The 14,800-nt window shown below is 47.6% G+C and overlaps 1 protein-coding gene across 7 annotated transcripts in view; it reads right to left on the minus strand.

Moving 5' to 3' along the window:
- Positions 1–576, minus strand: part of ADD3 (adducin 3) — a 66,423-nt gene extending 65,847 nt beyond the window's left edge. For 3 of the 7 annotated variants that reach the window (XM_077258067.1, XM_077258065.1, XM_077258060.1), the window contains exon 1: positions 406–506. Coding sequence is in view for 3 of the 7 variants with exons in the window: in XM_077258062.1 (XP_077114177.1) it covers positions 406–408 (3 nt within the window). In the remaining 4 variants the exon portion in view is untranslated. Of the gene's footprint in view, positions 1–405 lie in introns of all 7 variants that reach the window. The other 4 variants (XM_077258063.1, XM_077258062.1, XM_077258064.1 and 1 more) reach the window with 4 other exon arrangements.
- Between the last annotated feature and the right edge of the window lie 14,224 nt (positions 577–14,800).

A 14,800-nucleotide genomic window follows, 5' to 3' on the forward strand; every position in this document is an offset into this window, starting at 1 on the left:
CCTTAGTCACCTCTGGCAGCCCCCTGCACCCCCCTCAGTCACCTCTGGCAGCCCCCTGCACCCCCCTCAGTCACCTCTGGCAGCCCCCTGCACCCCCCCTTAGTCACCTCTGGCAGTCCTCTGCACCCCCCCTTAGTCACCTCTGGCAGCCCCCTGCACCCCCTCAGTCACCTGTGTCCCCCTGCACAGCCCCCTGCACCCTCGTGTCAGTGCTGCAGTGTTGGGGGTGCACACGGCTCCTGCGGCCCCAGCGCTCTCCTGCTCCCCCCGCACCCCGGCTCTGCGGCAGCTCCGGACACCGCATCCTCCCACCTCAGCTCCCCCAGTGTTGGGGCTGCAGACACCGCTCGACCCGCGGTGCAGCGCCCGGTCCAGCCCTCGCCCTCTCCCCCGGGCTGCGCTCACCATGGATGATCCGGAGCTCCGCTCTCCACCGCCGCACCGCTCGCCTCTCACTGAGCCAACGACGCACACCCCCTCTGACGTCACACCGCGGGGAGTGTCGGGACCTGGACAGCCCGCCAACCATTGGCCACGTCCTGACCAATGACGAGCCGGGATTACCGGAACTACACTACCCAGAAACCTGCGCGACAGATGACGAGTCGCGGTGACCGGAAAGTACCGGGCTGTCCTGTAACCCTCTCCGTGCCGTGGCTTGTGGGGTTTTCCCAGTATACGGTGGCTCTTGTGGCTGGTTCCCGGTATACGGCGGCTCTTGTGGGGAGTTCCCTGTATACGGCAGGTCTTGTGGGGTGTTCCCTGTATACGGCAGGTCTTGTGGGGTGCTCCCTGTATACGGCAGGTCTTGTGGGGTGTTCCCTGTATACGGCGGCTCTTGTGGGGAGTTCCCGGTATATGGCGGCTCTTGTGGGGTGCTCCCTGTATACGGCAGGTCTTGTGGGGTGTTCCCGTTATTCGGTGGCTCTTGTGGGGTGTTCCCGGCATATGGTGGCTCTTGTGGGGTGTTCCCTGTATACGGCAGGTCTTGTGGGGTGTTCCCGGTATACGGCAGGTCTTGTGGGGTGTTCCCGTTATTCGGTGGCTCTTGTGGGGTGTTCCCGGTATATGGTGGCTCTTGTGGGGTGTTCCCTGTATACGGCAGGTCTTGTGGGGTGTGCCCTGTATACGGCAGGTCTTGTGGGGTGTTCCCGGTATATGGTTGCTCTTGTGGGGTGTTCCCAGTATACGGCGGCTCTTGTGGGGTGTTCCCTGTATACGGCAGGTCTTGTGGGGTGTTCCCTGTATACGGCAGGTCTTGTGGGGTGTTCCCTGTATACGGCAGGTCTTGTGGGGTGTTCCCAGTATACGGCAGGTCTTGTGGGGTGTTCCCGGTATATGGTTGCTCTTGTGGGGTGTTTCCAGTATACGGCAGGTCTTGTGGGGTGTTCCCTGTATACGGCAGGTCTTGTGGGGTGTTCTCTGTATACGGCAGGTCTTGTGGGGTGTTCCCGGTATATGGTTGCTCTTGTGGGGTGTTCCCTGTATACGGCAGGTCTTGTGGGGTGTTCCTGGTATACGGCAGGTCTTGTGGGGTGTTCCTGGTATACGGCAGGTCTTGTGGGGTGTTCCCTGTATACGGCAGGTCTTGTGGGGTGTTCCCGTTATTCGGTGGCTCTTGTGGGGTGTTCCCGGCATATGGTGGCTCTTGTGGGGTGTTCCCTGTATACGGCAGGTCTTGTGGGGTGTTCCCGGTATACGGCAGGTCTTGTGGGGTGTTCCCGTTATTCGGTGGCTCTTGTGGGGTGTTCCCGGTATATGGTGGCTCTTGTGGGGTGTTCCCTGTATACGGCAGGTCTTGTGGGGTGTGCCCTGTATACGGCAGGTCTTGTGGGGTGTTCCCGGTATATGGTTGCTCTTGTGGGGTGTTCCCAGTATACGGCGGCTCTTGTGGGGTGTTCCCTGTATACGGCAGGTCTTGTGGGGTGTTCCCTGTATACGGCAGGTCTTGTGGGGTGTTCCCTGTATACGGCAGGTCTTGTGGGGTGTTCCCAGTATACGGCAGGTCTTGTGGGGTGTTCCCGGTATATGGTTGCTCTTGTGGGGTGTTTCCAGTATACGGCAGGTCTTGTGGGGTGTTCCCTGTATACGGCAGGTCTTGTGGGGTGTTCTCTGTATACGGCAGGTCTTGTGGGGTGTTCCCGGTATATGGTTGCTCTTGTGGGGTGTTCCCTGTATACGGCAGGCCTTGTGGGGTGTTCCCAGTATACGGCAGGTCTTGTGGGGTGTTCCCTGTATACGGCAGGTCTTGTGGGGTGTTCCCTGTATACGGCAGGTCTTGTGGGGTGTTCCCGGTATATGGTTGCTCTTGTGGGGTGTTCCCTGTATACGGCAGGTCTTGTGGGGTGTTCCCAGTATACGGCGGCTCTTGTGGGGTGTTCCCGTTATTCGGCAGCTCTTGTGGGGTGTTCCCAGTATACGGCAGGTCTTGTGGGGAGTTCCCGTTATTCGGCGGCTCTTGTGGGGTGTTCCCGGTACATAGTGGGACTTGCAGGATGTTTCACCCCACAGGGCGCCTTCAGGGGAATGACAATTCCTGACCTCGATGGATCACACTTACATCTACACGTTATTAGGTGCGGTGGTTTTAGTGTTTTGGCTGATCTGTGTATATGTGACGTGAGTAATGATGGGGGTGTGAATATTTACACAAGTCCTACCATCACTCAGCACGTCACTTAGGATCCTGCTCGATATGTTCATAGAAAATGCCCTCACGTGTTCCGCGAAGACAGCGGCTACAGGCGAAAATCACACCGGGGGGCTGGGACCGGCCGCTATCAGATAGGAGCATGGGGGCTGTTGGGCAAAGGGGGGTGTGAAGAATTGTGCATCTGCAGCACTAATGTCTGGGGTTATGGAACGGGGCCAGGCAACAATGCAGTCTGTGAGGGGGGCACAAAGACAACATTGGGGTCTGTAGAAAATCAGCGGCAGACAATGGCTCACAGAAGGGGCGACCTGAACGTCACTCCATCAGGGTCCGAACCTAACACTACAGGCAGCTGAGGGTCTGTTACAATGTACCCAGTCTGGAGGATCCTCCAGGAGCTAAACCACCCCGACTCCAGACTGACACATTGTAACGAACCGTCAGGACAGGGGATGTGCTGCAGATGTTCAGCTCCTGGAGGATTGTCCACACCAAATACAATGGTAACGAACCCTCTGCTGTGAAATCAGCCTTCTGTACAGGAGTTCAGCCTCTGGATGTCATCAAGGCATTGACATGAGAAATGAAAGCACAGAACTGTTGCAGTGAGGGAGGCACATACTTTTGGCCTTGCATTGTGTGCCCATTAATAAGATATCTGTATTGTAGAGCTTCCTTGTCATTGACAGCTGGTGAAATCTTCCTGTGATGCCTCAGCGCAGTCATTGTGTCACCGCCACGTGTCGGATATTGTGAAGGCTTCTGGCTGCGCTCACTTTCCGCACCAAAGGCAAAAAAACGAAAAATTGTCTGAAAGTCGCCTCTCTGGTGGTTCCACGATTGACCTCTTGTAGGGTAAAACTTTCCTGGTTTGTAGTGAAACCGCCGCAGAGAAAAAATGCTGCAATATCAGGTCACATTCTGGGTTAACCCCTTCCCTGCTGCTGCTGGAAGAGGAAATATGCTGGGAATGTGGCACTACAGATAACAGCAGCTCCTCCCTCCAGTGCACCATGTCCTCCCGAAATGATGAGCTCCTCTCCCCCTGGTTGTGGTCAGCCCTCGGGGCAGATTATTGGTTTGGTCTCATTCCAGGGAAGCTGGATACAAATAATATGGCCGCCTATTCCTCGGCTCGCTAAAGCAATGGACGGCATTTGTTCCAGATCCCATATCACTATCTTAGTTTTTGGGAAGTTGGGCGACAACCAGTGGCATTTGTCATGGTTGTCGCACAGAACCAGCTACAACTGGATTTAATTCCAGTATTGACTTTGGAATTTTTAAGCAAAAAACTCTTTTAAAGGAACATTCTGGGTAAAAGTGATACATTGTGTCATATCTAATGTGGCTCCTTACTGGGCGGAGCATGACACAGACATACGACCCATCATACCTACCATCTAGGCCATGTGCACACGCAGTGTTTTGAGGCAGTCAAAAAAACAAAAGTTTTCCGTACAGGAAATGCTCCTTTTTGAAGAAGTTTTTATTTTCCTTTGAGGGTATGTACACACGTTGCGGAATCTGCCGCAGATTTTTCCGTGCAAATTCCTAAAAATCCGCAGGTAAAATGCCCTGCGTTTTACCTGCGGATTTATCGGGAAATTACTGCGTTTTTTGTGTGGTTTTCAACAGCGGTTTTACACCTGTGGATTCCTATTATGGAGCAGGTGTAAAACGCTGCGGAATCGGCACAAAGAATTGACATGCTGCAGGAAATACAACACAGCGTTTCCACTCGGTATTTTCCGCAGCATGTGCACTGCGGATTTTGTTTTCCATAGGTTTACATGGTACTGTACCAACGCATGGAAAATTGCTGCAGATCCGCAGCAAAATCCGCAACGTGTGCACATAGCCTCACAATTTTGAAGAGTTTTGGAAGTTTGGAGGTTTTTTTTTCCTGCAGCGCTCTTTTGCAGACATTTGATTGGCCTTTGCCTAGTTTTGATGGTTTCCTTCAGGACCCGCTTCAGAGGAGGGACTTACACTTTCTTTTTTTCCCCCCACAATATGTTTTTTTAAAACTTTTTCACAAAAAAAGTTTAAAACAAACTTCTATGAACATCAAAGTGGATTTTCCATAGAAATAAATAGGGAGAGTTTTCCAAGAGATTTAAAAGATGTTTTTTTTAAAGAGGACATTGGAGAAGATCTTCTAAAAAAAAGTCCAAGTGCACAAAGCCTTAGATCCTGCACTACATATACAATACCCAGGAGACTATCCTCAGTAAAATCTTAAATCGTCTTTATTATTTGATCCACATAAAACCCAAAATAGGATTATATGACCCAGGAATGAATAAAGGCCGGAGATCGAAGTGCTAGTGCATGAGAAGCCCAAATGTAGGAAGAAGCACAAAACTACCAAATAAATAGAAATACAATACTATGGTCTACAGGTGATTAAAAATACAGTCAACCACACAGTGGCTCGGTGGTTAAAAAACTGGTGGCTCAGTGGTTAGCATTGTTGACTTGCAGCGCTTGGGTCCTGGGTTTAACTCCCACCAAGGACAACATCTGCAAGAAGTTTGTATGTTCTCCCTGTGTTTGCGGGGGTTTCCTCCCACACTCCAAAGACATGGTGATAGGAATACACTTAAAAAACGCTACAAAAATGATAAAACTGGCACAAAAATGGGCATCAAAGTGGTCACCAAAGAGCGTTGAAGAAAGGGTTAAATGACTGGGCCACTGATCTCACACTGCAGATATATAGAACAGGGAGCCCCACATCAAAACCAGATATCTCCAGCCTGGCCCAAATGGGTTCTGGGCATCAGAACTGGCATCAAAGTGGGCAGTCAATATTGGCTATTTGAATAAGTAACTGACTTTGGGCCACTGATCTCACACAAAGAATACACAGAAAGAGATGCCCTGCAACAAACCCAGCTCCCTCCAGGCTGGCCCAAATGGGTTCTTGGCATCAGAACTGGCATCAAAGTGGGCAAACAGCCGATTTTCACCCATTTGAATAAGTAACATGTTTATAAGGGGTTAAATGACTGGGCCACTGATCTGTGTATCTTAGTGTGAGATCAGTGGCCCAAAGTCATTTAACCTCTTAAAAACATCAGTTTCTTATTCAAATGGCCAAAATTGACTGCCTGCCCACTTTGATGCCAGTTCTGATGCACAGAACCCATTTGGGCCAGGCTGAAGAGACCTGGGTATGATGTGGGACATCACTATCTGTGTATTCTTAGTGTGAGATCAGTGGCCCAAGGTCCTTTAATCCTTTCATTAATGCCCTTCAGTGCCCACTATGATGCCCATTTTTGTGCCTGTTTTATAATTTTTGTAGCTGTTTTTAAGTGTATTGATATGAGGGCTCCTCGCTGCATTGTATGTTATTGTGATGCTTATTTGTTGTTAAACCTATAAAGAAACAGAAAATAAAATATTACCGAATAAGAAAACCAACTTCAGCTTTGGCCAGTGACTGAGGGCGTCACGAATGCACACTGAAAGAAGCTCATACGAGACACGAATAGTTCTTATATTAATACATTCAAAGACTGAAGCATAAATATGAGAACTAATTAATCCACAGATGTCGACCCCAATAATAAGGGAATTGTGACTTGTGGGACAAAAGACCAAACTAATAATAATAGAACATATTTCATATCCTATAGTGTAGTTCGTGGGTGGAAAGACACAATCAAACTTAAACCCGGGAAATAATTCTAATGTGTGAATGTGAAGTGTAGAGACCACCTGTGTACCCCCGGATCTCCAGGCTTTAGTGTTTCCTGGATTATACACTGCTCAAAAAAATAAAGGGAACACTAAAATCCCACATCCTAGATATCACTGAATGAAATATTCCAGTTGTAAATCTTTATTCATTACATAGTGGAATGTGTTGAGAACAGTAAAACCTAAAAATTATCAATGTAAATCACAACTAATATCCCACGGAGGTCTGGAGTTGGAATGGTGCTCAAAATCAAAGTGGAAAATGAGGTAACAGGCTGATCCAACTTCAGTGGAAATGCCTCGACAAGGAAATGATGCTCAGTAGTGTGTGTGGCCTCCACGTGCCTGTATGACCTCCCTACAAAGCCTGGGCATGCTCCTGATGCGGCGGATAGTCTCCTCGCAGACCTGGACTAAGGCATCCGCCAACTCCTGGACAGTCTGTGGTGCAATGTGACGGTGGATGGTGGGAGACATGATGTCCCAGATGTGTTCAATCGGATTCAGGTCTGGGGAACGGGCGGCCAGTCCATAGCTTCAATGCCTTCATCTTGCAGGAACTGCTGACACACTCAAGCCACATGAGGTCTGGCATTGTCCTGCATTAGGAGGAACCCAGAGGTTCACAAGAGGTCTGAGGATCTCATCTCGGTACCTAATGACAGTCAGGCTACCTCTGGCGAGCACATGGAGGGCTCTGCGGCCCTCCAAAGAAATGCCACCCCACACCATTACTGACCAACTGCCAAACCGGTCATGCTGAAGGATGTTGCAGGCAGCAGATCGCTCTCCACAGCGTCTCCACACTATGTCACGTCTGTCACGTGCTCAGTGTGAACCTGCTTTCATCTGTGAAGAGCACAGGGCGCCAGTGGCGAATTTGCCAATTCTGGTGTTCTGTGGCAAATGCCAAGAGTCCTGCACGGTGTTGGGCTGTGAGCACAACCCCCATCTGTGGACATCGGGCACTCAGACCATCCTCATGGAGTTGGTTTCTAACCGTTCATGCAGACACATGCACATTTGTGGCCTGCTGGAGGTCATTTTGCAGGGCTCTGGCAGTGCTCCTCCTGTTCCTCCTTGCACAAAGGCGGAGTTAGCGGTCCTGCTGCTGGGTTGCTGCCCTCCTTCGGCCTCCTCCACGTCTCCTGGTGTACTGGCCTGTCTCCTGGTAGCGCCTCCATCCTCTGGACACTACACCGACAGACACAGCAAACCTTGCCACAGCTCGCATTGACGTGCCATCCTGGATGAGCTGCACTACCTGAGCCACTTGTGTGGGTTAAAAACCAAAAGAGAGAAAAAGCAGCATTGAGTCCGGATAGATATATATAACAAACTTTATTAATAATTATTCCAAGCTTAAAATTGACAGAGGGAAATGATCCCCGTGCTGTACTCAGCACGCACCTACAAGAACAGGGGATAGGTGCCTATAGTATACATATATCCACATTTTAACCGAAACTGGTATCACAGAAGAGCAAAGTGTGCATTAAATAGGATTCAAGAAACCTGCATTGGACACACAGGTCCATAAAATTGTCTAACAAGCACATTTCACACTGAATATAAAGTACTATACATACCAGGTAATGTGGAGAAAAATCACGGCGTGGACTGGCAATTCACCCCTGTATCCCCCGACGCGCGTTTCGGCTATCGCCTTTCTCAAGGGGTGCATAAGTATAGCGCTGGGTTCAATAAATAGTACAAGACAGCACACTGGTGGAGGTGTGATCAGTGGGCTAGCCAATCACCACATAGCGCCCAATCACCCTGCACCTAGTACACCTGAACGCCGCTCATCATGGAACACATGGGGCCCCATGCATCACATAAGAGACAGCGCCATGTGATCAGGAACAGGGGGAGTGAATAGCCACATGATCCTAGTGCGTCCGCATAGCGCTGATCGCGCCAAACGGGCATATGGTAGTAAACAGCTATCTAGCACTGCGGCCACATTCACAGAGCCTGACATGCGCAAAGAAGATACCAACTACGGATGGCTGTGTGGACATAGTGCGCCTGCGCATATCTGCAGTCATAGAGCCGCAGTATAAATCCTCACTTGGTACCGCGGCCATATTGCCAAGGTCAGACATGCGCAGACAGTCCTTGTGATCGTATTTTTGAATAGCCATATCCATAAGGGCCATGGCAGACATATAAAGAATATGGGTATGGTACAAGAAATGAGAATACGGATACATAGCCCTATTAACTATAACAGTGGTACAGGGCGTATGTGCAAGATAGCAGGGGGCAAGTTACACCCAAAGATGATATATAACACTTTAGCATAACAGCCCCACAAGTCGGGGGCAGTATATCCACACTCGACAAAGCCCACTGATAGAAATATATATAAAAATAGATATATACCAGAACACAAAAGAACGAAGAAATCAAAATAAAATAAAGTGACAAAAATACAAAGTATAACACCATAAAAAATAAAACAAAATACACACCACCAAATTGTATGTCTATGCAGACTAACATATGAAAAGACTTGCTAGTACTACTCTACTACTCTACTACTATATGGAAGAGATGGTGAAACTACATGGTATAAATGTAAGATGGCAATCTAATATACCAATGCATATATAGGAACTAAGAACAAGTCCAAAGATAGTAATGCTAGTATTATATATACTGTAGTCCAAGTGGATATATACAAAGGTCCCAATATGTATCTTCAACCAATCTGGCCATACGTTGCTCCAATCTTCACATATCTTCCAATAGATCGAATATCCTTCACCCAAGTGGGTGGCCCAGCAAGTGTCCTTCATGTGCCACAACTATTAATACTAAAAAAGATATAAAGAAACAAAGAACCCATTAAAATCACATAAAATCAAAATGCATGCGGAGGCGCACACGGGAAAACACACATAAGCCGGCGGACTACAAAAATGGGGCAAATAAAATGTTTTCATTTAAACCCTCCGGATGAATAGTCTGGAGGCGCCATATCCATTGCGTCTCCAATTTCGCAAGTCTTTTAGATAGTTGCCCACCCCTGATATTAATTTTTAGGGTATCAATTCCTCTAACCCTCAGTAATGATGAGTCACACCCGTGGAACTCCCTGAAATGCCTAGGTAACGTTTTTAATAAGGAGGAGTCCACGTGGCCACTGGCCGCCTGTATCCCCAAAACGTGTTCCCTCACACGGACTTTGAATAAGCGGGTAGTCAGACCTACATAAATGAGTCCGCACGGACAGGTGGCATAGTAGATCACATATCGTGTATTACATGAAATATGTGATCTAATTGAGTATGTTCTGACACCCTTCGAGTCCGTGAAGGTGTCACAAGTATCCACGTTGGGGCAGGCGACACAGTGGCCACACGGACGGCATCCAGGTCCAGGAGCAAATCTCTCCAAAAAAGTTGGAGGATGCTGACTCACATGGTGGCTCCGGACCAGGCAGTCACGGAGATTTTTAGCCCGTCTAAATGTCAATAGGGGTCGGGTTGGGAGGAATTTCCCGATAATCGGATTCACCTTTAGGATAGGCCATGCCTTTTCCAACGCATGGCGTATCCGATCGGATTGCGAACTGAAAGTGGTAATGAATCTGTTTTTTTCATTGGCGCCTACAGTTGGACGTCTCGGGGGGCCATACATAAGACTATCCCTAGACGTATGTTTTGCACGTAAATAAGCTCTTTTGATGGACCTCCCACTATATCCACGTTCTCTGAATCTGAGGCGAAGTTCCTCCGCTCGTTTTTCAAAATCACCCATATCCGAGCAAATGCGTCTCAAGCGGAGGAATTGCCCCACAGGGATTGATTTAACCATGTGTCTTGGGTGTCCAGAAGTAGCGTGCAACAGGGTATTAGTAGATTTTTTACGGAATATATCCGTATTCAGGATACCCCCACTGTCTCTCTTTATCGTGACGTCCAAAAAATCAATAGAGTCAGGATCTGATACAAAAGTAAGATGGATGTTCCGATCGTTACCGTTCAGGAGAGACATGAAGTGCGTCAGGTCGACGGATGTGCCCTGCCAGATGAAGAAGATATCATCGATATATCGTGTCCATAAAGGAACACGATTAATCGATCCCTGTTCATCTGACAGGGGGATGTCCCTCTCCCACAGCCCCAGGAAGAGACCCGCATACGCGGGCGCGAAGGCCGCCCCCATAGCGGTCCCCTGGAGCTGTAGGTAGAAGGACCCCTTGAACACAAAGAAGTTGTGAGTGAGGGTAAACTCTAGAAGCTCCAGCAGAAGCGATCTCATACCCATAGATAATGATGAAGTATCCAGGAAATATCTTACCGCACGAATGCCGTCGCTATGTCTAATATTGGTGTATAGAGACTCGACATCTGCTGAAACCAATAGAGAACCACCCTCCAAGCACAATCCGTCGACCCTACGCAAAAGATCCCCCGTATCCAAGAGGAATGAGGGAAGATTAGAGACAAGAGGCTGCAGGTGGAAATCTATCCATCTATTCACATGCTCCAGCAGATTCCCCCTCCCCGAGATTATAGGTCTACCCGGTGGGGACTGGAGGCCCTTATGAATTTTAGGTAGTATTTCTCAGTATTTCTATTGAGGAGGTGGTGATGGCGAACTCAGTTGAGGGGTTCAAGAGAGGCCTGGATGTCTTCCTGGAGCAGAACAATATTGTATCATACAATTATTAGGTTCTGTAGAAGGATGTAGATCTGGGGATTTATTATGATGGAATATAGGCTGAACTGTTGTGAATCCGCTTTTTGGGCTCCCCTGGTGGTTGCTGGTGGTACTGGTGACTTGTGTGTGCTTTGCTGTCTCAGTTCACCTGCTCCCATCAGTGTTTGGGAGTTTCCTATTTAGCCTTGCTCTCCAGTCATTTCCTTGCCGGTCATCATTGTAACCAGAGCCTTCGGTTGCATGTTCCTGCTACTAGTCTGCTGATCAGCTAAGTGGACTTCGTCCTTTTGTTTTGTATCTTTTGTCCAGTCTGCAGTTTTTGTTATTCTCTGTAGCTGGAAGCTCTTGCGGGCTGAAATTGCCACTCCTGTGTCATGAGTTGACACAGGAGTCTTAAAGTAATTTCAGGATGGTTTTTTGAAAGGGTTTTCAGTTGACCGTGAAGTCCTCTTTTGTATCCTTCTGCTATCTAGTAAGTGGACCTCTCTTTGCTAAATCTACTTTCATACTGTGTATGTCTTTTCCTCTTAATCTCACCTTTATTACATGTGGGGGGCTGCTATCATCTTTTGGGGTATTTCCCTAGAGGTAAGCCAGGTCTGTTCCTTCCTCTACCAGGCGTAGTTAGTCCTCCGGCTGGCGCGTGGCATCTAGGAAGTTGTAGGTATGCTCCCTGGCTACTATTAGTTGTGTGGTAGATTTAGCTCACGGTCAGCTCGAGATTCCATCACCCAGAACTCGTCCGTTATTTTTGTGTTCTGATGTTTCCCTGCCATTGGGAATCATGACAGTATGACCGGCCAATGTTAAAGTTATTGGCAGAAGAAAGGAGAGAAAAAAGAAGTCTGTAGAATATTTTTTTTTTTTTCCCCCCCATATGCTTGCTCCATAGTTGGATCAGTTGCATTTCAGCTCTAATTACAGCCTTTGCCTTTCTCTCCTTCTAATCCTTGAATGGCTCTGATCTCACCTGTTTAAAGATGGACCCTCAGAGTTTGGCTGTAGGTTTAAATAATCTTGCTACCAAGGTTCAAAATTTACAAGATTTTGTTATACATACTCCGATGTCTGAACCTAAAATTACTACACCAGAGGTGTTTTCCGGAGATAGATCTCGGTTCCTGAATTTCAAATATAATTGTAAATTATTCCTTTCTCTCAGACCTCACTCCTCTGGAGATCCTGTCCAGCAGGTTAAGATTGTAATCTCTTTGCTGCGAGGTGACCCTCAAAATTGGGCATTTTCATTGACACCAGGGGATCCTGCGTTGCTCAATGTGGATGCGTTTTTTCTGGCTTTAGGGTTGCTTTATGAGGAACCTAATTTGGAGATTCAAGCTGAAAAAGCTTTGATAGCCCTATCTCAAGGGCAAGATGAAGCTGAGATATACTGCCAAAAATTTCGTAGATGGTCTGTGCTTACTCAGTGGAATGAGTGCGCCCTAGCGGCAAATTTCAGAAAGGGCCTTTCTGATGCCGTTAAAGATGTTATGGTCGGGTTCCCTGCGCCCACAGGTCTGAATGAGTCCATGACAATGGCTATTCAGATTGATCGGCGTTTGCGGGAGCGCAAACCCGTGCACCATTTGGCGGTATCTTCTAAAGAGACGCCAGAGAAAATGCAATGTGACAGAATTCTGTCCAGAAGCGAGCGGCAGAATTATAGGCGTAAAAATGGGTTATGCTTCTATTGTGGTGATTCTGCTCATGTTATATCAGCATGCTCTAAACGTACAAGGAAGGTTGACAAGTCTATTTCAATTGGCACTTTACAGTCTAAATTTATTCTGTCTGTAACCTTGATTTGTTCATTATCAGTTATTACCGTGGATGCCTATGTGGACTCTGGTGCCGCTCTGAGTCTTATGGATTGGTCCTTTGCCAGGCGCTGTGGGTTTGATTTAGAGCCTCTGGAAGTCCCTATACCTCTGAAGGGTATTGATTCTACGCCTTTGGCTTGTAATAAACCACAATTCTGGACGCAAGTGACTATGCGTATGACTCCAGACCATCAGGAGGTGATTCGCTTCCTTGTGTTGTACAATTTGCATGATGTTTTGGTGCTTGGATTACCATGGTTACAATCTCATAACCCAGTCCTTGACTGGAAAACAATGTCTGTGTTAAGCTGGGGATGTCGGGGGGCTCATGGGGACACACCTTTGGTTTCCATTTTGTCATCTATTCCCTCTGAGATTCCGGCATTTTTGTCTGATTATCGTGATATTTTTGAGGAGCCAAAAATTGGTTCACTCCCTCCCCACAGAGATTGTGATTGCGCCATAGATCTGATTCCTGGCAGTAAATTTCCAAAGGGTCGTTTGTTTAACTTATCTGTACCTGAACATGCTGCTATGCGAGAGTATATTAAGGAGTCCCTGGAAAAGGGACATATTCGTCCTTCTTCATCTCCTTTAGGAGCTGGTTTTTTCTTTGTATCTAAAAAGGATGGCTCTCTGAGGCCTTGTATTGATTATCGACTCCTGAATAAAATTACAGTCAAATATCAGTATCCGTTGCGTTTGCTGACTGATTTGTTTGCTCGCATAAGGGGGGCTAAGTGGTTCTCTAAGATTGATCTTCGTGGGGCGTATAATTTGGTGCGAGTTAAGCAGGGGGATGAGTGGAAAACCGCATTTAATACGCCTGAGGGCCATTTTGAGTATTTAGTAATGCCTTTCGGCCTTTCTAATGCACCTTCAGTCTTTCAGTCCTTAATGCATGATATTTTCCGTGAATATTTGGATAAATTTATGATTGTGTATTTGGATGATATTTTGATTTTTTCTGATGACTGGGAGTCTCATGTTCAACAGGTCAGGAGGGTTTTTCAGGTTTTGCGGGAGAATTCTTTGTGTGTAAAGGGTTCAAAGTGTGTTTTTGGGGTTCAAAAGATTTCCTTTTTGGGGTACATTTTTTCCCCTTCTTCTATTGAGATGGACCCTGTCAAGGTTCGGGCTATTTACGACTGGACGCAGCCTACTTCTCTTAAGAGTCTTCAGAAATTCTTGGGCTTTGCTAATTTTTATCGTCGATTTATAGCTGGTTTTTCTGGCGTTGCTAAACCTCTGACGGATTTGACTAAAAAGGGTGCTGATGTTGCCAATTGGTCCCCTGCTGCTGTGGAGGCCTTTCGGGAGCTTAAGCGCCGCTTTTTGTCTGCCCCTGTGTTGCGCCAGCCTGATGTTTCTCTTCCCTTTCAGGTTGAGGTCGATGCTTCCGAGATCGGAGCAGGGGCGGTTTTGTCGCAGAAAAGTTCCGATTGCTCAGTGATGAGACCTTGTGCGTTCTTTTCTCGGAAGTTTTCGGCCGCTGAGCGAAACTATGATGTTGGTAATCGGGAGCTTTTGGCCATGAAGTGGGCATTTGAGGAGTGGCGTCATTGGCTTGAGGGTGACAGACATCAGGTGGTAGTTTTGACTGATCACAAGAATTTAATTTATCTAGAGTCTGCCAGGCGCCTGAATCCTAGACAGGCACGATGGTCGTTGTTTTTTTCTCGGTTTAATTTTGTGGTTTCATACTTACCGGGTTCTAAAAATGTTAAGGCAGATGCTCTTTCTAGGAGTTTTGAGCCTGACTCTCCTGGGGATTCTGAACCTGCTGGTGTCCTTAAGGATGGGGTTGTTTTGTCTGCTGTCTCCCCAGATCTGCGACGTGCTTTGCAAGAATTTCAGGTGGATAGACCTGATCGTTGTCCGCCTGGTAGACTGTTTGTTCCTGATGATTGGACCAGTAGAGTCATCTCGGAAGTTCATTCTT

The sequence above is a fragment of the Ranitomeya variabilis genome, chromosome 4 (genome assembly GCF_051348905.1).
Source record: "Ranitomeya variabilis isolate aRanVar5 chromosome 4, aRanVar5.hap1, whole genome shotgun sequence".
NCBI lineage: Eukaryota > Metazoa > Chordata > Amphibia > Anura > Dendrobatidae > Ranitomeya > Ranitomeya variabilis.